At 42.4% G+C, this 22,668-nt stretch overlaps 2 protein-coding genes across 3 annotated transcripts; both read right to left on the reverse strand.

The window, feature by feature from the left end:
- Positions 1 to 1,275: 1,275 nt before the first annotated feature.
- Positions 1,276 to 8,011, reverse strand: ndnfl (neuron-derived neurotrophic factor, like; the record flags this gene model as incomplete). The annotated part of the gene is made up of 3 exons (XM_080037432.1): positions 1,276 to 2,723; positions 5,968 to 6,092; positions 7,833 to 8,011. The coding sequence occupies 3 exons, from the start codon at positions 8,009 to 8,011 to the stop codon at positions 1,276 to 1,278; spliced, it is 1,752 nt and encodes a 583-aa protein (XP_079893558.1).
- Positions 8,012 to 15,457: 7,446 nt separating this feature from the next.
- sparcl2 (SPARC-like 2) lies at positions 15,458 to 22,326 on the reverse strand. Of its 2 annotated transcripts, none has more exons than XM_080036336.1 (9): positions 22,206 to 22,326; positions 21,641 to 21,749; positions 20,719 to 20,791; positions 20,251 to 20,362; positions 19,943 to 20,061; positions 19,701 to 19,855; positions 18,523 to 18,635; positions 17,304 to 17,398; positions 15,458 to 16,342 (listed from the first exon to the last, which is right to left on the reverse strand). In XM_080036336.1, the coding sequence occupies exons 2-9, from the start codon at positions 21,701 to 21,703 to the stop codon at positions 16,287 to 16,289; spliced, it is 786 nt and encodes a 261-aa protein (XP_079892462.1). In that variant the 5' UTR covers positions 21,704 to 21,749; positions 22,206 to 22,326; the 3' UTR covers positions 15,458 to 16,286. The 2 variants fall into 2 exon arrangements, with proteins under 2 accessions (XP_079892462.1, XP_079892463.1); XM_080036337.1 differs by having other exon boundaries at positions 21,641 to 21,789; positions 22,206 to 22,308.
- Between the last annotated feature and the right edge of the window lie 342 nt (positions 22,327 to 22,668).

The raw sequence follows: 22,668 nt of genomic DNA on the forward strand, positions 1-22,668 counted from the left end.
CATTTATGCAAATGTTTTTGTTTTCAACGTTGACTGAATTCATTCATGTAGTTAGTACTTAATCTATCGGCCCTTCTGTGGGGTCTACATATTACTGTGTTCTCTTGTCAAAGCACTTTGTAAAGTGTTACCAGAATGATTAACTCACATTGTTGTAAAATGTGAAGGTTAACTGAACTTAACTGAATATGATCAATACAATAAGCTACATTTCTAACCATACTTTTTACTGACAATGCACTTGAAGTATACTTTTAAAAAATAAAGCCAGATATTTCAGATAATGTTCATCCTAAAGTAGTAACTTGGTAGGTATATATAATTGATAGTACTTACTTCAGATCCAAAGGACAGATGTGTCTTCGAAAAGCCCTGTCAATGCAGGAATTTTGTCTTTACACCACAGCCCCATCCAGTTACCAAACTAAGCACGTTTAATCTCCTTACAATTAAATGGCACATATTAACATGCCACACTTAGCTGCACACAGCCTCATCCATTGCAGCAAGAGTGGCAGCTATCTGAAAACAATAAGTAGCAAGAAAATCTAATTTGACGCTCTAGTTTACACACATGCATCACTCAGTCAAGAACGTACAGATACCCTAGTGTTTATTGGTGCGTTTGAAGCAGCACAAGAATACATCAAAGACAATGAGGCAAGTCACAAAGTATTTTTCACTGCTTCATGCGAAAGCAGAACACAAAGATACACACTGACTTTGAACTAAGCATCTTTAGAATTTGTCCATCTGTGTTTATGAGCCTGTACAATATGCAGCACTGGAGATATACACTGCAAACCCCCCTTGTCTCAGATGTTATCCAATTATTGCCCCATCTGTTTCTGTTTCATATTTGGCACAGCCTCTGTTGATGTTGTTTCTGCATTGACTTTCTGTCATCACAAACCTCATCTGTCCTTTGTACTCAGACACAAAACAAGCACTTGGACAACTGGCACATCATTATCATGATCCACAATGGAAAAACAAAATGACAAAAGCACAAGAGTTGTTTTGTAAATGTAATGAACTTTTGCTGGTGTGCAGATCCTTCTCATATGCTTTCCATCGCCTTGCATGGATAATTCAAGTGCAGTTTCAATAAAAACCATTGCTCCCACTGAGGGAATGTTTCCTTGTCATGGTAACAATCTCGCTCCACAATAGTCTAATGGCTTCGTTCTCATGGCCAGTCTTCACATGTCCATGACTGCTGCGTCTTCCCCTTAAACCGGGACAGTCCAAAAACCTCCTGCAGGGGGCGGCAGCTCAGCATTCCTTCCTGGTCTTCAACATCTTGCTGGCGTACTTGATAGGGATCCCCCAGCGTCGCATTAGATAGACATCAAACACATAGGCCATCCCTGGCTCCAGGCCCCCGATGACAGCAGTAGTGACGGCCCGCCGAGGATTGAGCTCCTGGAAATACTTGCAGAGAACCCTTTCTGTGTCAGACCGGGACTCTGGCCCCAGACAGGGTGCAGTTAGGGACCCAGACTCCGCTTCACTGTCTCCCAGCTTTCTGCGGTACACACAGTATAGGCTTCTTTCCTCTGTGCCCATCCAGGCCAGGGTGACACTGTTGCAACCGCGCAACCGGTTGAAGGATTTTATCTGCAGGGTGGAGGGCAGGGATGGGACCCCTCTGCGGTGGTAGGCCGAGGACGTCTGCATTTTGACTGACGCCCTCAGACCTCCCGGCAGAGCTGGGTCTTCAGCAGCTGAGATCTTGCCTTTGGTAGCACCACCTTCTCTCTCCAAGTGGATAAGATAGGAAGGGCTTCCCTGGAGCCAAATGTGCTCCAAATCTCCTCCCACGGCATTGGAGGTCAAAACCTGACCTTTGCTGGACACGGTGACCTTGACCTTTTCGCCTCCTCCACAGCTCTGCAAGGTGAGGAGGCCGCTCTGCTGCGATCCCCGCGGACGGAAACTGTAGAACTGCTCCGAGCGGGAGCCTCTGTTGTCGTTGAAGGTCACCCACCTCAGCTCCCCTTCTTTGAGCGCGGTGACCGTCCGCCGGGCCTCCTCGTGGGTCCGGGCCAACGTCCCCTTGTACGCCGCGCTGGTCCCGTTCAGCCTGTCGATCAGGAAGACGTCAAAGTGGTACTGGGTGTCAGGCAGGAGCTCAGAGACGGTGCACACGCTCTCTGTACCCCGACACACGCACTGGAGATCGGTGTATTCGTCGGCGAGGGAAGAAGGTGGACTCTGGGGTTCTGGATAAGCGTCCCACTGCTGCCACCACCACTCTTTCAAAATGGGCCACACCGTCACCCTCTTTCGTTTCTCCTTCTTTTCTTCTTTCTGATCTTCCTCTTTCCTCATGCTCTGTCGCGCAGCACAAAGGCTGGGGTAGTTTCTCTGAGTGTTGACGAGGACACAGTATTCATAGCTTTTCTGTGTGAGCGGGAGGCCGGTTGTGGAGGCACTGGGCGCCCAGCTGAGGGTGACGCTGGTCATGCCGACACCCAACGTGTGAACTCGAGGGTCGGCTGGGAGCAGAGGGAAGGCGCCCGAGGGACCCAGGCCTTCATGGAGATACACTGTAGCTCTGGTGTTCTGCTGTTTGGAACGCAGCCTCAAGATGTAGATGGAAGCCTGGGGAAACGACGGACCCCTGTAGATGTCCACTGCGTTGCCTGCAAAGCTGTGCATTTTCTCCTCAGTGCCAGCACCTTGCCACCAAACCTCAGGGGTACTCTTTTTGGTGGTCCCTGCAAGGAAAGAGAAAAATGATTTAGAAAACAATACTAATATAAATGAAAGTATAACTGTGTCCCACTCCACTCAGACATTAGTTATTGTTGTAACTTCAGTTGAACGTTTGACCTTCACTGTGCATGATGTACGTGCTGAGAAAACTGTTTTCACATTCATCCAATGAATGATCTTTTAGCATGTTGTGTTGTCCCCATGACGTTTCTGGACAAACAGACCTCGGAAAGTGAGTCGGCCAAGAAAAAGCACAGCGTGTAACTTCCCATAAAACCACAAATTGACGGTTTTTAGATTTATGATTGAGTACAGATTAAACAAATCAGACAGACAATTTTTTTTATAAACTTCTAGCAGAGGCAACAACTGTTCATAATTAAGCTGTGGAAAGTATTGAGAAGACCTGAACTACAAAAATGTAAACTTCTTCAGCTGAAGAAGAACAAAAAAGTTTTGTTTCAGCACAGGAAAAATCTTATACTAGTTAGAAAACTATAGCATTGTTTCCTCGTATGTGAACACAAATCAAATCAAATCGACAAAGTTTGAGTACACACTGTAGGGAAGAACGGGGGAATGTGAGCCATCGGGTAATGTGAGACACCCTCAAGGCTATGGAACACATTTTTGGTCATGTGAGATATATGTTTTCAAGCCCCTCCCATTTCCCCTTGGCCATGAAAGAGAGGACCTCATGGTGATGATGTAAGCATGTTTTTTTTCACAAAAAATTATTTTTTGCATGCTAAAGTAAATTTGCTTGCTGTCAACTTAATCGATTGTCGTGCCAAAGCAAATTGATTCAGGTAGAAAAACTTATATCATACATGTTGATGAACTACCAACATATGAAACCATGTGATGATGGTAACTGAAGATTATCCTGATTTGCTGAGAGAGGTAGTTGAAGGGGTGTCAGCAAGGGCATGGTTTGGCACGTATGTGGGGGACAGGAGAGGGACCCTTAACACCAATAGATTCTAAGTAATATGTCTTTATTCAATGAATGATCCCAATAAAACAAATGCAGAAAAATATTAATCAAAGACTCAAAAGATGGAAAATGACAGCTGGGTCTAGTCCTGTGTTCTGAGTCCCAGGCTGTTCTAGCTGGTTTTGATTGTTCTTTGCTCTGACCCCCAGACACTAGCTGGCTCTAAGGGTCCTGTGTTCTGACCCTCAGACTGTGTTTTAATCTAATTGGTTCTATCTGTCATTTGAATGTTAATTATTGAATATGCATTTTATGGTGTATTTGATCAGAGTTACTTTCAAGTGTTTAGAAAATGTTTTTCTTAATTGACCAAACCCCATGATTCTGTTACTCATCCGACATTAGTTTTGGAATATTTGGTTTTCAAGCTAGCTGTCAGGATTGTAACTGTTACAACATTTGTTGTTATGGTAGTTTCAAAGTGGATAAAGTAAGTGGATCAGTTTACCCCCTTGATTTCTCTGGTGTGTCTCAGTTTACCCCACAGCTGGGGTAAACTGAGACACAAGACAACTGTTTTTAAAACAATCATATTTTCACTGCCCTTTGTCATGAATAAATTCTGCTAATGCCCTTTTCTAGGAAACATCCTGAATTAATGGGAAATGTGTACATTTGACTTATAAATCATTTTAGCTCCATTAGAGGGAAGCAAATGTAAAAAGTGTCTCACATTACCCCGCTCTCCCCTTGTGCCCCCTATCTCCTTTTTCAAAGTGTTTGGGGGGGGGGGGGGGGCGCAGTTGCAGGACACATACACACTACAAACTGCATGAAACAGAAAGCAGATAAGGGCGTAGAGACCTGCAGGCAACGAATCCCACGCAGCCAATAAATGAACAGACAAATAAATTAGTAAAATGTCAACTGCCACTTCAAAAATGCTTACCATTATTTTCATTTACATCTAAAGTGTTGTCATTTTTAAGTGCACACTCTTCACCCTAGTGATGCAACGGGCAAATAAACACGGGGAAAAAACATCATCGCCACAGCTCGTCTTTGCTGTTCATCTCGCCCCGAAAGGAGAAATCTCTCCTCAAATGAGACCAAATGTTACAGAATCAAAGTAAATAATTCAGGCTGGCAATGGGGACCCGTGAGCTCAGTGTCTGAATGATTAATGTGTAATTTTATAACTTCATAATGTTATTTTAAGTTATTTTACCAAGTAGAGAAGACTTGTTTATTTAACCTGGAAAAGTGCTCATGGAACCTTCAAAGTTCAAATTCAATCTTCCAAAAATATGCACAAGGTTAGAAATTTGATTACCTTACTGTCAGCACACATTGCCCCAACTTTTAGTTCTGAGCCATTTTGTCATTTTGCCGCTCTAGAGTAAGTTTTAATCTTCTTTGAGTTTATTTGATTTATTTGGTTTACGAAGCACAAAATATTGCAGTCGAAGGGCACAGCTTATTTTATTGTTTATTCAATGTTTGGATCAAGGGTTGGCAGCCACGTTCAGTTGGTGTGCTTGTGTGTGTCTGTGTGTGTGTCTGTGTGTGTGTGTGTGTGTGTGTGTGTGTGTCTGTGTGTGTGTGTGTGTGTGTGCGTGTGTGTGTGTTTGTACATTTGATGACATTTTGAAAATCTAAATCTAAAGCCTCATATTAAATTTATGACAATGTGACAACCAGATATGATCACACTCACTGCCTCAGTCCTTGTCAAAGAGAGTAGGTGTCATTTAGAAAAGAAAAAAAGGTATATAGCATTTTCGTCTGCTTTGAACTTAAACAAGCGGGTACAACGAGCTGATGAGGATAACAACAAAGGATAAAGATAATATATATGTCTATATATCTAATCTACCTGAGAGTTTGTGACAAAGAAGTTTGGAGACAATCGCTTTAAAAAAAAAAAAAAGAGAGACCTCAGCTGTGATACGCTTTTGGTTGCCGGGATTTATCGGACTATAAATGTGTGTGAACAGCAGCGTTAAATCAAAGCTATGACCTCCAGTCTGCAAACATCAAAAGACAGACAAGCAATGTAAAAACTTCATATTTAGACTGATTCCTTTGTATGACTCCCAAACGTTTCATTATCCTTACTGCAGCAGTACCCTTCTACAAACTCCGAAAAGTAAAGTGTTCTACAAACAACAAAGTTCAGTAAGATAAGAGTCTTTGTTAAGTAGTGATGACGATCTATTTAATTGATCGTTTCGGCTTTGCCAGAGATGTAGTGGATGATCTTAAGGGTGAAATGGGTATCTGGAGGATTGTGTGTGTGGTTCACTCACACTGCAGGCTCTTGAGGGGCTTGTCCTTGAGGGTGCGGGCGGCCAAGCTCCATTCTATGGGGAGGTCACAGGGGCTGACAGTCACTGACATCGCCGGAGCCTTCTTCTTCAGTGTGAAGTAGAGCCTGTGGAGGAAACAGCAGAGATAAACCAAGAGAAGTTGTCTGATTCATCATGGGGTTTCAAAAAGATAACATCTTGTTTCAATTCAGCTGCAAGGTGATGGATAGAGAAGATATCTTCCTGTGCACACTGTGCAACATCCTTTCACTTCGCTGGATAATTTGCAGATACGGCGGCCTGGTTCTAATCTTCTTTTCCAAAAGCCTGGGAAATGTCAACGTTGCAGCTGTTTCCAAACATCTGCCAGCCGCTGTCTTTTTTTTTTACTTCATTTGCCTATACACGCTGATCAGTCATTTGATAGCGTATCAGGAGAGGTGACCGGGCGAATCACATGATAAAGCCGCATTGGCGGTCGCAGATGGATATCTGCATGTTTGCTGTAACTATCAGGGATCGTGCTTCGCATAGAAACTATTATGTCCCTCACTGTGAGTTTTTAAGGGCAGCGTTGTTGCACGTTGACTTACAGATTTGCATATTTGCTGGAAGTTAAAAAGGACGTCATGCTGTTGTGGTCTGGTCTTATTTTGATTGTAATGATCCATGTTGTTAATCATGAGTCAATGTTAAACTGTTCACCTCCAATTCAGAGTTGAACAGATGAAGGTTATTGTTTAAACCCAACACTCTTCTGTTACATGTCATTTCTTCACAGCTAGTTACCCTTCATGAGAAATAAGCAACTGCTTGGTTATTTGTTTACCGATATGTGTTTTCCTTACAAACACCATTATTCATGATTATGTGCAGATGGTGGTTGCTTTCAAACATATGTGTAACTCTGTCATCCTCAGCTCTTTGCGGCACATTTTAATAGAGTAATTAATTTCTGGATCAGTGTTTTCACTCCATTATTTGCCATTATTCTGTTCTACGTGGACAGACTGCAGCACACAGGGAGATGCATTTTGCAATTTTCAGCTCACAGTTTCAGAAAGCATGCACTGGCACCGTTGTGTGCGGTTCAGGCCAAATGGGCTCCACTTCCTCACGCTCTCTCTACAGTGGTGCTGGAATCAGCCTCTGTCTAGAAAGGTGGTTGGGGTGATGGCTGTGACAAGTTACTGAAGTGGAAACAAGGGCAAATCGTATGATCACGCCTTAAGGTTATTTATGGATCTCCACTGACCTCCACATCTAGGAAACAGCTTCACCTTTTTACTTTAACAGGAGTCATTTAGTGTGTGCATGTGTGTGTTTGTGTGTGTACGTGTGTATTTACTTTTTTTTACTATAATAATGTTTTGTTACGATGTAAGGCATTCCTTTGTAAAAGGTTCCATTTTATAGTTTTCAAATCTAAATTCACTTTTGATAAGTAAGTTCTTTACAGTCATCCTATCATACTGTATATGTTGTTCATCCCATACATTTTCTTTAATTAAAAGGTCCTGCTAATGGTTTTGAAACCACTTATTGAAGTTTTTGTCTTGGATTGGCCTGCATTTTTACCTCCTGTCTCACAACTGCTGTGGATATCACTAAATTGCCTGTGCACTATCTGTCTTATTTGTTGACTTACTGTGACTGTGTGTTTACTGTTGAATTTGAATGGCTGTCCTTCAGTGGTACTAACATGGTTCTGACCTGCCTTGATCCTGGTTTTGATGGTCTCTCAACCCCTCAAAGTCCTGGTCTCGTCTCAGTCTAAATACACCTTGGTCTAGATCATGACTTGGTCTCAGTTTAGGTGGTCTTGAACACAACACCAATCTCCCCCAATCCTATTTTTCCCCTACCTGCGAGTTCGTCCTTTGCGCAGAGTCACAGAGGAGATCTTTCCTTCTGGTAACCATGTAGTCGGGCGAAGTGGTACCTCGTTCTCAGGTGCCAGGGCTGAGTGTGCCAGAGGCCATGAAGACCCACAAAACAGGACCCAAGATGCAGCCAGACACCAGGACAGGGACGTAAGGGCCATCGCGGGTTCTTGCTCTCTTGTTTGTTTCGCTCTTTTACTTTGACACACTCGCTACGTATTGGATATCTCCAAAGCTCTGAAATGCATGGAAAGGTCAAGAACATCAATCCGAGGCCAATCAGCAACATACACACATGCACTCACGCACATACACACACACACACACACACACACACACACACACACACACACACACACACACACACACACACACACACACACACACACACACACACACACACACACACACACACTTCAGTTTAACTTCTACTGTAGTGTAGCCTACCATTCAAACAGACACTAAAAGGCTGTAGCGGCTGATGATTCATTGATATGAAGAAACATCCTATCCTATTCAGACAGAATTATTCATGCATTGGAAAAGAAATTGCCATGCAATATTACTCTGGGATGTGTGTGTGTGTGTGTGTGTGTGTGTGTGTGTGTGTGTGTGTGTGTGTGTGTGTGTGTGTGTGTGTGGAAGCACAGCTTGACACTCACTGTAAAATAATCAACATTCACACATAGTTTTTCAAAGTGTGAAGTGGGTTGCTAATATCGCTCTGAAGTCGATTGCCTTAACAGCTACATTTCTATTTTTAGTTGCCAAGGTTTAAATGGATCTGTTCTCCAAATATCTGTCATCTTGGGTATCAGCGGCCATTTTAATCGGGAGAAAGTGGTGCTATGTGACACCTGGAGCAGTCAGATTCCATCAACATACCTAACAAGAGGAACTAGTATGATATTGTTTCTGTATCTCTGTTTTCTCTCTGTCTTGTCCCCCTTTCTTCCACACTCTATTAGTGTTTTCTGTACAAGGCTGTGTGTGTGTGTGTGTGTGTGTGTGTGTGTGTGTGTGTGTGTGTGTGTGTGTGTGTGTGGATGTGATTTAGCGATAGTGCGAAGGATGATTACAGGTCCCAGTGTTCCTCTTTCTCCCCGGGGAACACACATTTGTTCAAAGTCACGCAGTCTTCACAAACACACTCCCCGCCTTCCTCTAACAAGGTGTATTATGTCAGTGCTGTGCCCTATAGATCAGATGACAATCACAGTGGAACCATGAAGGCGGCTACAGAAGGTACATCTGAGTCTTTTTCGGGGCCCCGGGACGCTCCGAGATCCAAACTCACAAACCGTCGCACAGCTACAAAGTCGCACAGAGGCGCCTGCTCATTATCCTTGCAAAGAGCGAACGACCCATAAAGCTTTGACTGAGAGACATGCAGTGTGAGAGGGGCAGATGGAAATGGAGGGAGGGAGAGAGGGAGGGATGTGGAAATGGAGAGAGCAAGAAGAGGAGGATGTTGGATCCCAGAGTAATTAGAGGCAAGGGAAAGAAGAGAAAGTCCAAATGGAAAAAAGATAGGGTTGAAATCAAAAGGAAAAGAAAAAAAAACATTATTTCCATGCAACAAGGTTCCAATGAATTTGTTTCTGTGTTTAAGCCAGACACATGCAGCTGATTGGTGTTTGCTTTAGCTCCCATGTCAAATAGACTCTAATGTGTCACATATTACCAGACCCTCACCACCACCCCTCTCACACTCCCCCCTCATTCAATCTTGATGGAAGACAGAGATGCAAAAAAAAAAGAAGCTTGGCGGGCTTATTTCTTCAAAAACACGGCCGCTAATAAAATATGCATACGTCTCCTCAGCAAATTATGGCCAATTGAATTTTCATAAGGCAAAAAAAAGGCTGGGTCTTACAGAGCGAGGGAGCCAAGTGAACTTAACCACGACCTTCTATAAATAAATACACACTCCCCTTTAAACACAGGACCTCACGACTTTGATGGTCCCACTCACTCTCTGCTCAGCTCCCTTTTTTTTCTTCCTTCTTTTAAACGAGTTTCCTCTTTCCATTATGTTTATCCTAGACTTTCAACTGACTGCATATATTTGGATACTGTTTGGGTTTTAATTAAAGACACTTAACCCACGCTCTGTTTGCATTTTTCTTTCTCTCTCTCTCTCCCCCTCTCTTTGCCTTTCTTTTTCCGTCTGCTTTTTTACCTCATTTGGCCCCCTTATTTAGAAGTTGATGCAGGCTCAGTTTCAGACAGACAGGTTGAGTGCTGTGTGCACATTGTATTAGCTATCTTTCTATCTCCCTGCTCTGTGGCAGGACCATCTGCCTTCTGTTATCTGTGGGCAGGGACAGATTAAATGGCATGGGGTGGTCCCTGCAGGATCCGTTGTCCCCCCCAAAAAACTCCTGTGGGCAAAGAAGTTGCCTGTGGTTAATGGTGGGGGCTGACAAGATGACAGCGGGGCAACACACAACGTCCATGGAACCTGATAGGATTTTACGGCGGATTTTCTACCTCGCTGGCTGTACATTTGAATACATTAACCCTTCTCCTGTCCTGCTTACTTTCATTGTCCCTTTGTGCCTGCATCCCTCATTCATGTAGTTGTCCTGGTATATTTCTCTCCCCCACACCTTTCGTACAATATCATGCTTCTTCTTATTTTTACACACTTTGTCTGCTTGTCCCATGTCACAGTTGTATTTTTCTTTTTAAATGACGAGAAAACACAGGCACACTGCATGTGAGCAATACAATACACATGATAAAAACATGGGCACTGCTTTCAAACATGCACAAATGGGATGTTGTCAAGATGAAAATAACCCTGAAACAAATGGAAAATGGAAAAGTGCCATTGCATCTGCATCAGCTTTTTGATAAAAGCCATCAAAAGACCAAAAACCACACATTGACACACAGAGAAAAGAACTGCTTCAAAGAAACAAGTTGCTGACTTACACCTCCAGTTGAAATATGAGACACTGCTCTCTCTCTCTCACACACACACACATACACACAAACACACACACACACACACACACACACACACACACACACACACACACACACACATGCTTAGTAAGGAAAACAACATACATCCCCCTTACCTTCTCTCAGTGCACGCTCTCCCTCTCCTGCGCAGGGAGTGAGGGATGGGATCAAATGAGAGAGGGAGCGAGGATGGAGGAGGAGGAGGAGGAAAGGAGGAGCGACAGCAGGTTGTTGTTGGGTGTTCCTCTGACTCCGTTTCCCATGGGGCACTGCTCACTCCCTGCTAGAAGGTGTCTCTTCAGGGGCTCAGGTGTCCCTTCGGGGGCTGTCCCGGCTCTTATGTTGGCCCGGTGGTGGTGTGTATACTCTCCTCACTTTTTCTATCTCTTTCTCAGCCCTTCACACGTGGAGGCTTGTCCTGCTAAACACAGTGTGAATGTCATCCGATCAGTGAAGCCCTTGTCCTGTCTTCTCTGCCTTGTCTCTCTTGTTCTTTTCACTTGTTCCCCTCTGTTTTACCTTCTTAGGCAGTGAACACTTCAATTCAAATGTGTGAATGTGTGTGTGTGCAATAATCTATCTGTATGTGCAATCTGAGAGTGAGGGAACGAGTGGGTGAGTGTGATGGGGCTGGCGGTGAGGTTGCTGAATGGGGGTGGTGATGTGAAGAGAGAGAGAGAGAGAGAAAGAGAGAGTGTGTTTGTGTGTGTGTGTTGTGAAGAGTAGCGTTAGGGAAAAGGCGAGGCGATGCAAAAGTTAAATACATTAACCATTTTCCGGCTGGGCTGATAACATCTCTATTAGGAGAAGGCTGCAGACAGCATGTTAGTAGAGGTTACACTGTCTTTGTGCCCTTATCGCCTCTTCAATCAGCTGCTTAGACTGCCACTAAATAAACATAATTAAGCTGGAGAATGGCCTCTCGGACACCTTATGGATTTATGCAAATATTTAGTGCGTTTGCTAAATTGGACTTTAGATGTTATACTAACAGCATTATTTAAAATGTTTTAACCTTTATTTATAGAATGGCTATTTATAGAATGAGAACATTTGTTTTTTTATGATTTTTTTTAAAAGTTGATGCACAGGACTCTTGCTTCATCATCACTTGGTTATATCTGGATTCAGATTCATAAAATATGAATGTAGTTTTGAAAGTGAGGTGTTTTACTTTTTGTTTTGTGATTTCAAAGAAATTAGAAAAGTCCTATATAATATAACCTAATAAATAACATACATGATATATACTCATACATAATGTTACAGTAAACAAACATTTTGAACAAATTCTCTTACAAAGTAAATTAGATAGGCCTACGTGTTAAACGAATAATTAGTTAAATTCATTAAAGTCAGCAATTACAATACAATCGAATGGTAGACTCATTGATCATTTCGTCATGTTTTTTCAGATGAATAGTTTGACATTTTGGAATATAGTCTTATTCCCTTTCTTGCCAAGATTTAGATGAGTAGATCATCACCACCCTATGGTTAAATACATGGACCTAGGTTAAATATGAAGTTGGAGCTAAGAGCTAAGATAAGCTTAGCTGAAAACATTTGTAGCAGCTAGCCTGGCTCTGTCCAAATGTAACCAGCAATACATGACCTTTAATTTGTTTTATATGGACAAAGATGTGAATTTTACTAGTAGTTATGAGCCTACATGAAAATGTATTTATAGTGATGTGATGCAAGCAGGATAGCTGTTTTCCACTGTTTGTAGTATTTTTGCTAAGCTAAGCTAGACAGATGTAGCCTCATATTCACTGTACAGGCAGGCTACTATAACTGTTCCAATACATCTAAATAATATATAAAGACTTTGCATCTTTGATTTCAGTCTTGCGGAAAGTAGAAACATTGTAGCCTAATCATATAGGCTAATATGTTATGAGACTCAAGTATTTGCTGCCTGCGGCTTAAGTTTCATAGTGAATCCCTCTGTCTGTCTGCGGAGCTGAAATTAAAAACCTGTGCACCTGTTATGTTATAGTGAGGGCTTAACGTAATGAACCGTAAAATCTACCAGACAGAGATAAAGTCGCTATACAGGACTGCCATATTGCAAGCTTTACGTCCTCCACCTATAGGTCAAGTGTAGATCTCTAAGGATTGTAGGGAGAATGGGGGAGGGGCATTTATATCAATGGCTCTCTAACTCCAACCCCACCCAGCCCCTCTCATTTCTGCACAATGGTGGGCCTCATGTACCGTGCTTTCTCTCCTAAGCTCTTTAATCAATATCATCAGGAGGCCCGCCACTTTGTGTGCAAACTCCCCCTTTTCTATTCTGCAATGGGCCCTTTTTCTCAATCACCGCCAGGTACTTCAGTGAAGGACTATTGAGGTCTCTCTCTGAATACTCCACCCAGAGGGAATATTGTCTGACCAAAGGCCAACATCTGAGAGTTTCTCTGGGTCAGTGTGCCCGTCTCAGACTGCAAAATCACTTCAAAGAATAAAAAAAAAATAGAAATCAAATGTGGTTCATGAGTGCTATTAATAAATGCATAACTTCAGTGGCCCCAACTAGTCTTTTTTTGATTGAGAACCCTGGAATCTCTTTCAAAGCCACCAGTGTCCCTCTCCGTTCGCTGGCCCACTTTGCAGTCCCTAAGAAGTTCTGGAAGTCTGCAATCTGGTAGAGTGCGATACAGCGGCTGCTTTTGAAGATTGGATGGTGATTAACCTTGGAGAGATTTACTGAACGAGTGCAACTCGAAGTACTAGCTGCGTCGTGTCAACTTTTACGCTGCTGATTCGAGAATCAGGTTGTAGCTAGAGTGTAGTCCCTGAGTCTTTGGACATCTGTGTGACATCTGTAAGACCTGGAAAAGGATGCACGACCATGTGCGACATGCGCTCGCTAGCTCGGTTGCACATACACACTCCCCTCTCTGTTTCACTGCCATCGTGACTGGCCTGAATATTTCTTTTGATCCTGCAGCTCCTCTTCTCTCTTGTGTTGCCGCTTTAATAATTTATCGCCGCGCAGTCGCCGGACACACTCCATATCCGCACCAAAAGCGAGAGACAGACACTGTCTGTGAGTAAAAATTTCATTTGGCGTAATTGCATGAAAAGAAACTGCAAAACTGGTCTTTTCATCCATTATTGATGGCTGCTTACAAGCCATGCATAATGCAAGGGGGCCGTCTTTATGACAACCATGTATTAAATATCATGTTCTTGGGGGGTCCGGGGGGAGGGGGAGTTTGAGACTGCGTGCTTTCCCGCCACAGTTAGTTGGCTTTGGTACGGAGTAAAAGCCCTGACGGACAGTGTTGTAAAAGAGAAGAGAGAAAGTGGGATTGACAGCGAGGGGAGGCGATGGAGAGAGATCGACAAGTAGAGCTGAGATGAGATGGGGGGACACGAGGGAGGGAGGGGGTGCAAGCTGACAACGGGTTAACAGGAATCTTTATTTTTAACAACATGTCATCACCAGCCGCCCATCTGCTCCTGTGCTGTCAGAGTCCCTTGGGAGTGTATAGGCCTATATGTGTGTGTGTGTGTGTGTGTGTGTGTGATTGTGTGTGTGTGAGAGAGAGAAAGAGAGAGAGAGAGAGAGTGAGAGAGATGCAAGCAAGCCATCACAGCTCAGACCACTGATCAGCACCCAAAGGGGCGAACAAGGTTAGAGGGTTGGGGGTGGCACACAGCTATCTCTCTCTTCTAATATCCAAATGGGGTGTGACAGTAGGAGCGGAGGTGAACAGTATGTGTGTGTGTGAGAGAGAGAGAAAGATGGAGGTATAGGAGGTGGATCAATCTACAACTGCTCTCTCCTGTGTTTGGATGGGGGGATGGAAGGAGTTGGAGAGATGGTGGTCCAGATGTAATGAGAGTGAGATGTATTAGCACAGAGGTAGGGGGTTATGAAGACACACAAAGAAAGAGTAACAGTGAGGAGGAGGAGTTGCGTAGGCTATGCTGGACCTCCAGGGGTGGCCCACAACACAGCTAATTTTATTTATTTTTCAGGGAGAAAGGGACTAGTGTCTGGGGAAGAAGGGAACGTTTGAGAAGGGAGATGTTTGTTTTGTGGAGGAAGTGTGGGGTATGGACTTTACATTCAAAGCACTTTTTTTTGTTTTACATAGTGGAGAGACATTAGCAAATACAGTTGCCTACAGTTAATCTCACTTTTATTTTCTTCCAGTTTTGACCTGTTTTTTCGCTCCGTGCAGCATATGTACCGCAGCCTCTCAGTTGTCTACAATCTCCACTTTTATCTGAAGTTTTGAGTGAAAATCTAATGGAATGAAAACATCTTGTTTGGGTATTGATGTTGATGCGTTTTCTTTTTTTGTGCGACATGTAGAGCAAGCCGTTCTCGATCCTTTGCACTGACTCTGCATCTCGCATTGAAATCTCTCCCCGTTCCTTCATCCTTAAGGCATGGTATATTTGAAGGCTAATTAATCCAGAGAAACCAGTCATATACCAAAGAAGCCTCCCTAGGCCACACACACATCCTCCTATTGATCTTGAGGAACCAACAAAAGCAAAACCACGCACGGAACAAGTCAAACAAAACAAGATGCAACAAGATTTATTTTTTTATTGAAGACAAAAAGTCAGCAAGCTGGCATCATGTAAGCTGTCTGACCTTGAAGGAGGTCAAGTGTATCAGATATTCTGCATCATGCTCACATATGCTATTTACAGAGTCGGCTGCAAAAGGGGAAATATTTTGAAGCATCAAAACCCTTGCATTTCCTCTTCTCCCTCAGCCTTCTCCCTTCCCCCTCTCACTCTCTGTTCTTAGTCTTTCCCCCTCATTTCTGATCCATTTTTTATGCATTACTCCATTACTCTCAAGTCCCATTTACAGTGCATTACCTCCTCCCGTCTTACACAAACGCACTTTGTTCTTCTCTCTCCTTCGTTCACTCACTTTGCTTCCCTCCTTTGCTCTCCTCCATTGCATTATGACACTTCTTCCCCTTCATAATCTCTTTGTCTCCTCTCGGGTCACGTCATCCCATGCTAAGCAATTCTCCCCCCTTGTCTTTATTTCCCATATAGTTTGTCATTCTGTGCACTTCCCACTCTCTGTCTGCAGTGCATGTCATCCTCCCTTTAATTTGGTTATTCAAAGCAATGCCATACAATTTGGTAGTTAATATTGCCTTTGCTCTTTTATTACCCCAATGTACAAATGTCAGCGAATGTAATAAACAACACTGGCGGTCGGTCCTTCCAGACCTTTTATTTGTCCCATTTGAGCCCACACATGAATGCACAGACAGACAGGCCGGCGGATACTTAAGATTTGATGACGCGATAAATCACTATGTAACAAGCTGCAATATAAAGTGTAACAGACTGCAAGAGTGAGCAGTGTGTGGACTGGGGAGGCTATCCAGATCAGATAACTTTGATGACATTGTCTTCTGCAAGTTCTTTACAGTACAGGGGGCATGTAGGGGTTCATGGCTGTATTTTATGTCAAAGGTAGTTCTCTTTGATTGTGGGACACAGCTGGCGGGAGCCCATTTTCATTGCTGCAAAAAAAAAAAGACAAATTATTTTGGTTTGGAATAGCCTATGATATAAGTGACTTGACCTTGAAAACACATGTTTTAGCCAACTCATTAAAACACATTTACTGTTACATTTCTATTATTGTTAATTGTTGTCTTAAGTTGGCAGTTCATTTTAGTAATATGAAATATGAACTCTTTTTAAAAGCAAAAAATGTAAATAAAGATTTAAATATTTTTTGGAATTTAAATACAATTGAATTTGTAGCAATTGTTACATTGTCACATTACACCATCTAAATGTATGTGGTCAATATACAGTCAATATTCAGTTATGCATTTATATTAAAATTGTTCAATTTCCGCCAGCTAAATTTTGATTTAAAATCTTGAAGTTATGTCAAAAAGTCTGGTTGCTTGTGTGTTCAGATCTGGATATCCTGATCTGAAATCTTCGTGTCTGATTAGACAAATTCCAAACCTATTCAAGATAAGATAGTCTGATCTGAACCTACCAAGAACAACCAATCAAGTCTGAATCATCGTACTCAACAGGAAGAGAACTACAAATCCTGAGACAGCTGAGTGTCGTCCAGGGAGTACTTTGTAAGGTCTGTATGTTATCACGTTTAATTTACTTAATTAATTTTCCTCTAATATGCCTCACATATTGTAAGTCCAAAATGTTATGGACATGTAAAACCAAATGGCCCCTTTAAGGAGTTTAGTTATCATTCAGAAAATTATTTTTAGGTGTTTGATATTTTGGACCTAATTTTGGACTGCAAATTGTAGGGGGAATGATTATTCAAGAAAATGAAAACAATCTTGAATATTCTTCAACTGCATAATCACTTACAAATTGACACATTTTAAAACTGTTAGGTAAAAGGAGCTGTAAGTAATCTATAACCTTCATAAACATCTAGGCTACTGTATCTGTGAGGAAGTGGAGAAACATTGGGCAAAAGTTGTGACTAACACATGAAATGGTAGAACCAGGCCTCGGAGCGATCCACCAGACAGGCCGTCCACTCTCGCAGGGTCACCTTCCTGTTCCTGTTGCGGTCACACGACCTGCAAACGCAGCACAGTGTAGCACATGGTGACCTCATAACACGGCACCGACAGCCAAGAGCGCAGTTACAGAAACACATGCATTCACTCATGGGCTACTCTATAATCAATGAACCCATGCACGTTTTACATGCGCATAAAACCTTTGATGCACAAAACCACAGAGTTATAGACAGACGGTATATGAAGACATATTCATTGGTACGGAAACAACTGCATTGGGGCTCTTCAACAGCAATTGTCTTTCAGTTCACCCTGCATGCAGCGTTATCTCTGAAGGGTACTCCTTCAATTTGTGTTAATCCATGGACAGCGGGAGGCACAGTGGGTAATAAACATTATCATTGCTGGGAATGGCTTGACATTGACACAGCCAGCCCCATACTCCCACAAAACCTGTCACTGACTGCAGACTGGCAGGGAGAAAGATGGGGTTGGTTGGGTGAGGATGTGAGTGGATGGTAGCGAAAGGGGTGAGAGATGGAGGATCGAGTGAAAGTGAAAAAAATTATGTACGGATTGACATTGTGCGAGAGGCTGAGGATAAGTCTATTTGTGGGAAAGATGAGAGGGAAGTAGGAAGCGGAGAAGAGAAGCGCTTCAATGTGGAGGAGGAGTGAGATGATGGAGAGATGGTGTGGTCATTAGATCGGAGGGGAGGAGGACACAGGAAGCGGCTATTGGCACAGAGGATGAATGGATAGATAGCGTGCAGAGAGAACAGCATGGTGGGAGGTGCAGCTTGGTCACAGAGCGGGGGCGAAATGCATCGCGGCTGGTGTGACATATTTAACCCTTGGTGTTTCAGTAATTACATGAAAGATGACATTTTGCAGGAGACATAAGGTTCACATTATGAATCTTTGTGTGAGATGAGGTGATGGTGACATGAACATACTAAGCAAACCCGTCTTTACCTTCTTGACCACTAAGTCACAATCTGGTAAGTTAAATTTTTCAACAAATAGGCTAATAATCTTAAATATTAAGAATATGAGTCATTAGTTAATGTATAGCCTACTTAAGACTTTTCAGTCTACTTCATCATAAAATAATTTGCTATTGTTATGTAGATAATATTTTAAAGGAGCCTCGTAGCCTTAGCAGCCAGAGGTGGGACTGACTGAAAGAATGTCGTAGCACAGTGCTCCAGGGGCATCCTCTTGTAAAGCAGCTTCATCAGGTCCCTGCGGCTCAACTTGCCATCTTTGTTCTTGTCAAGCAGGCTAAATCTTTGCTAGAGAGACGGACACAGAGAGAGAGAGAGAGAGAGACCAAATAAATTGTGGATATAGGCAAATGCATCGCCAACTAGTGCTGTCAAGCTTTCATCTGTCCAAAACTTTGGTCTATGCCCAAATACTTGAAAAACTAATGACCTTCCAATCTGCCTCCGCTGTAGGCCTACTCTGTATTTAATGCTAGTTAGCAAATGTTAGCCTACTAATAAAATGGAGAAGCATGATACCTGCTAAAGGCCAACATGTCACATGACAATCTTAACATGCTGAGCATAGCATGTAGCTCAAAGCCTGCTATAGCCATGCCTTATTGAGCAATTGGCTAGGCCTATGCTAAGATAACTAGCCTACAACCGAAAAGTTCTAGTCTATTTTTGTACAAGCTGACTAAATCCTTAATCCACAAAGAAGGCATATTGTTAAGGAGAGGTATGAAAGTATATCACAAAAAATTGTTTTATTTTAAAAGTTTTTACTCAACCACTTTTTAATATAATCATAATAGTGCATGGATTTTATTTCATTTCATTTGAGACCAGGAGGTCAAGGTGGTTGGTGTCAGAAGATTAAGTTATCCCTTCATTCACCACCTTATTGAATAATTTAGCGATTATTGACCAGGTCCTATTTATACATGATGTTTTTGAGAGCGCCTATCTCATTCTGTGGACAACCACTCCACAAGCAACAGAAGAACTTGCCACTTACAGTAGGTTGTTATCATTGATTTCACGCTCAATCCATAAAGCAGTTTGTATAGCACAAAGATGGTGTCTGGTGTCAAATGCAACTTTATGTTTCGCGTTGGGTTGCGATGGGAGTAAAAGTGATCCCTTGGTGTGTTTTTCTTCTGGCTATGGTTTCTTTAGCATTAGGCCTAATAAACACTTTGTTGTGGATATTGATTCCAATTGCATCATCGTTAGCTGAGGTCATCTTAGAGCATACATCATGTTTACTATCGTCAACAATCATCTTCTACTTAGATTAGAGAGATTAGCAGAGTGTTAGTGTCTGTCAGTATGCTGCTCGGACTCACTTTAAGCATAAAGTTGAGCTACCTGGGCTAGTTGTGTCCTCTGGGTGTGGCTGAGGCAGTTCTGTGGCGGGGCAGCAGGTGCGTAGGACTCCCCCATACGACTCAGGAGCAGGAACCAGTCCAGAAGACGATATGGAAACTGGCTTAACTCCTCCTCAGTACATTTAGCCTCGGGTACTGATCAAGGAGGATGACAGAGCTAATTTGACAGGCCACAGTGGAAATAGTGTGAAATAGCCGAAATACTGTGTGTTTAGTTTTTACCCAGACAGGATCCTGTGTGGGCCAGTCTGGTGCGACGTCTCTTTCTGCAGGCTTCTTTATGCAGCAAGCACTCACTCCCATAGGTTTTTCCCAGAACACTGCACACTGGTGCCCTCTGCCTGATTGCATGAGCCAGTGCCCATACGCAAAACTATATGTGAGGATGGATCATACAATATGCAAGGCTGGAATAAATAAAACAGCTGTACTTTACGATTTTTTCCCCAAAAAACTATTAGGAATCACATTTACATAAAGATAAAATATAAATTTGAATACATTAACTGATCAAAACTGCTGATGTTTACCGAGGACAGGACTGCGGACAAACACACTTGGGGACGTGGACTCCATTTTCCAGAATGACTTGACACCAAGATCCCACAGGACTGTGGCACTTCAGCAGCTCACAAAGCTTCTCTGAAACATCAAGGAACAACCTTGTCACTGCAATAATTTTTCTGTTTCTGTAGCAAAATTAAAGCAAATTAATGATGTCACAACCATTTGATTTTGAAACATAGCTTTACATAAGCCTCTGTCTTTCCATTTTGGTTCACATATGTGCACACCATGGCATTTTGTGGTCCACTCCAAAATGCCATGGTGTGCACATATCCAACATCACTTGACATGGGAAACAATTGTTGGGTTTTTTTGCACCTTGAAGCAAATTCACTTACATTGCGTTTACTCAACAAGAAATATAGTCATATAATTATATATAATAATATAGTCATTAGTCTTCTTTGACCTGAAAAAAAATTAATTCTTACCTGGTTCTACTCTCCCAATATAAGGTCTCAGGCTCTCCTCAGCTTGTCTCTGTTTGCGCTGGGCTCTGCCTCCCTGACATACACACACACACACACACACACACACACACACACACACACACACACACACACACACACACACACACACACACACACACACACACACACACACACACACACAGTTTTAGGCAGAGCTGAAGAAATGAAATACACTCTTGTTTTATGTCATTCCAGAGGCATGCGCTTAACTCAGGTACAAACTTGTCTCTCGTTGTAAACACATTGTCTTAAGTTGGATCACGGTGTGTGCCCACCTGACAGTTATTATTGTTTTCATCTGTGTAATGCAGCACAGATGAAGAAGCTTATTATGAACCTCAATCTAAATAATAAAAAAAAACTCAACTTGATGAAAGTCAGTGAACTGTAAAGAATGAAATGAATCGCATGAAACCACAATGAACATGGTATGCGCTTTTTATCACATCCATACGACCAAATTCTAAACTTTTATTTTCAGACACTTTGTAGTTTGAGCCAGGTCCACATCTGCCCCAAAAAGTCTTCTGTGATCAGATGGGAAACAGGTGTATCTGACCCAAAATACCGAAGCCACACTTCCATAGCTCAGGAAATTCTGTACACCTATTATACAACAATGCAGATGTGTGGAACAGCTAAACAAGTGAGGGAAGACTATGTGCTCTAGGCAACTTACGTAACATTTCGAAACATTTGTTTACGGTTGCAAGCCTGTTCATGAAAAATTCTCAGGTCATAAAACAATAAAATTATCATATTTTTTTTACTTTTTAACGTTTGTGCCCTGCTATGTTTCCCGTACAAATTCAACATTATTGTTATCATATACCCACATCCATCATCAATTTGAGGCAGAAGCCACATATGAAGTTAGACTCACCATTGATGTACAAGTGTGAAGACTCAGGAGCAGGAGGAAGGCAAAGGTCAAGCTCAGGCTCATAGTTGAAACTTCCAGTGGACTACGAGGCAAAATCTTTCAAATGTTCCTGCAGGAGGAATATACCGGACTAATGCCTTCTGCTTTCTCTGTAACGTGAGTCAAAATAAAAAAGCATGCATATTCGTGTCTATTTCAAGCAGCATCGTTCCTTTACCTTTACAATTTCTTCATATCAATTACATCTGAGGTAAAAAACCTAAATAACACTGAGGGACTATCAGTTTACCCAGATCATGCTTTGCTAGAGTTAAATGTCTTTTTTTAAATCCACATTGGTGTTATTTTACCGTCAATTACTCTTTTTGAAGTCCTTCCGATAATGTAGCAGGAAACAATGCGGCTCATTGAGTCCCATGAAAACAATAATTCTCCATCACAGAGGAAACAGAGGGTTGAATTACACTGAGAGGGCATTCGGCTTTCATTTGAGGAAGTTATTATAGTCTAACAAGTCATTTACTACCCCATTGGCTGCATGGACAAGAAAGGAAAAACGTCTTACCAGGTTGTCTGTCACTCCTCTCTCCTGTTATTCCCTTGTTAGTGTTCTCCTTCTATTCCTTGATGCTTGATACCTTTTTCTCTCAGTCCCACCGGCGCCAGAGAGAGGGGTGTATTCTTTTTACAGCTTTCTTCAGCAGTCTTTAGTTTTTTCTTTTTCATTTGATCCATCTATTTTTTTTTACATTCTTGCCTCATCTAACCCCTCCTCCCTGCTTTCCCCACTGTCTGCCTGACTTTCTTCCCTTCAGATTGGCTCCTTCTTGATTTGCAGCTGTGTGCACAGGTATCTGAACTCAGTTCAACGTTGCTGAGAGGGAATATGGGTATAAAAAGTACACAAAAGATGTAGGCCTAATTGATAGTGACAGTAAAAGTGGGAGAGAAAGAGAGGAGAGATGAGTCTTTTAAGGATCTGGAGTGGTTTTCAATGAAGTTTGCACATGGTCCACTAAAGAGATCTG

The sequence above is a fragment of the Ammodytes marinus genome (genome assembly GCF_949987685.1).
Source record: "Ammodytes marinus genome assembly, chromosome: 11".
Lineage (NCBI taxonomy): Eukaryota > Metazoa > Chordata > Actinopteri > Uranoscopiformes > Ammodytidae > Ammodytes > Ammodytes marinus.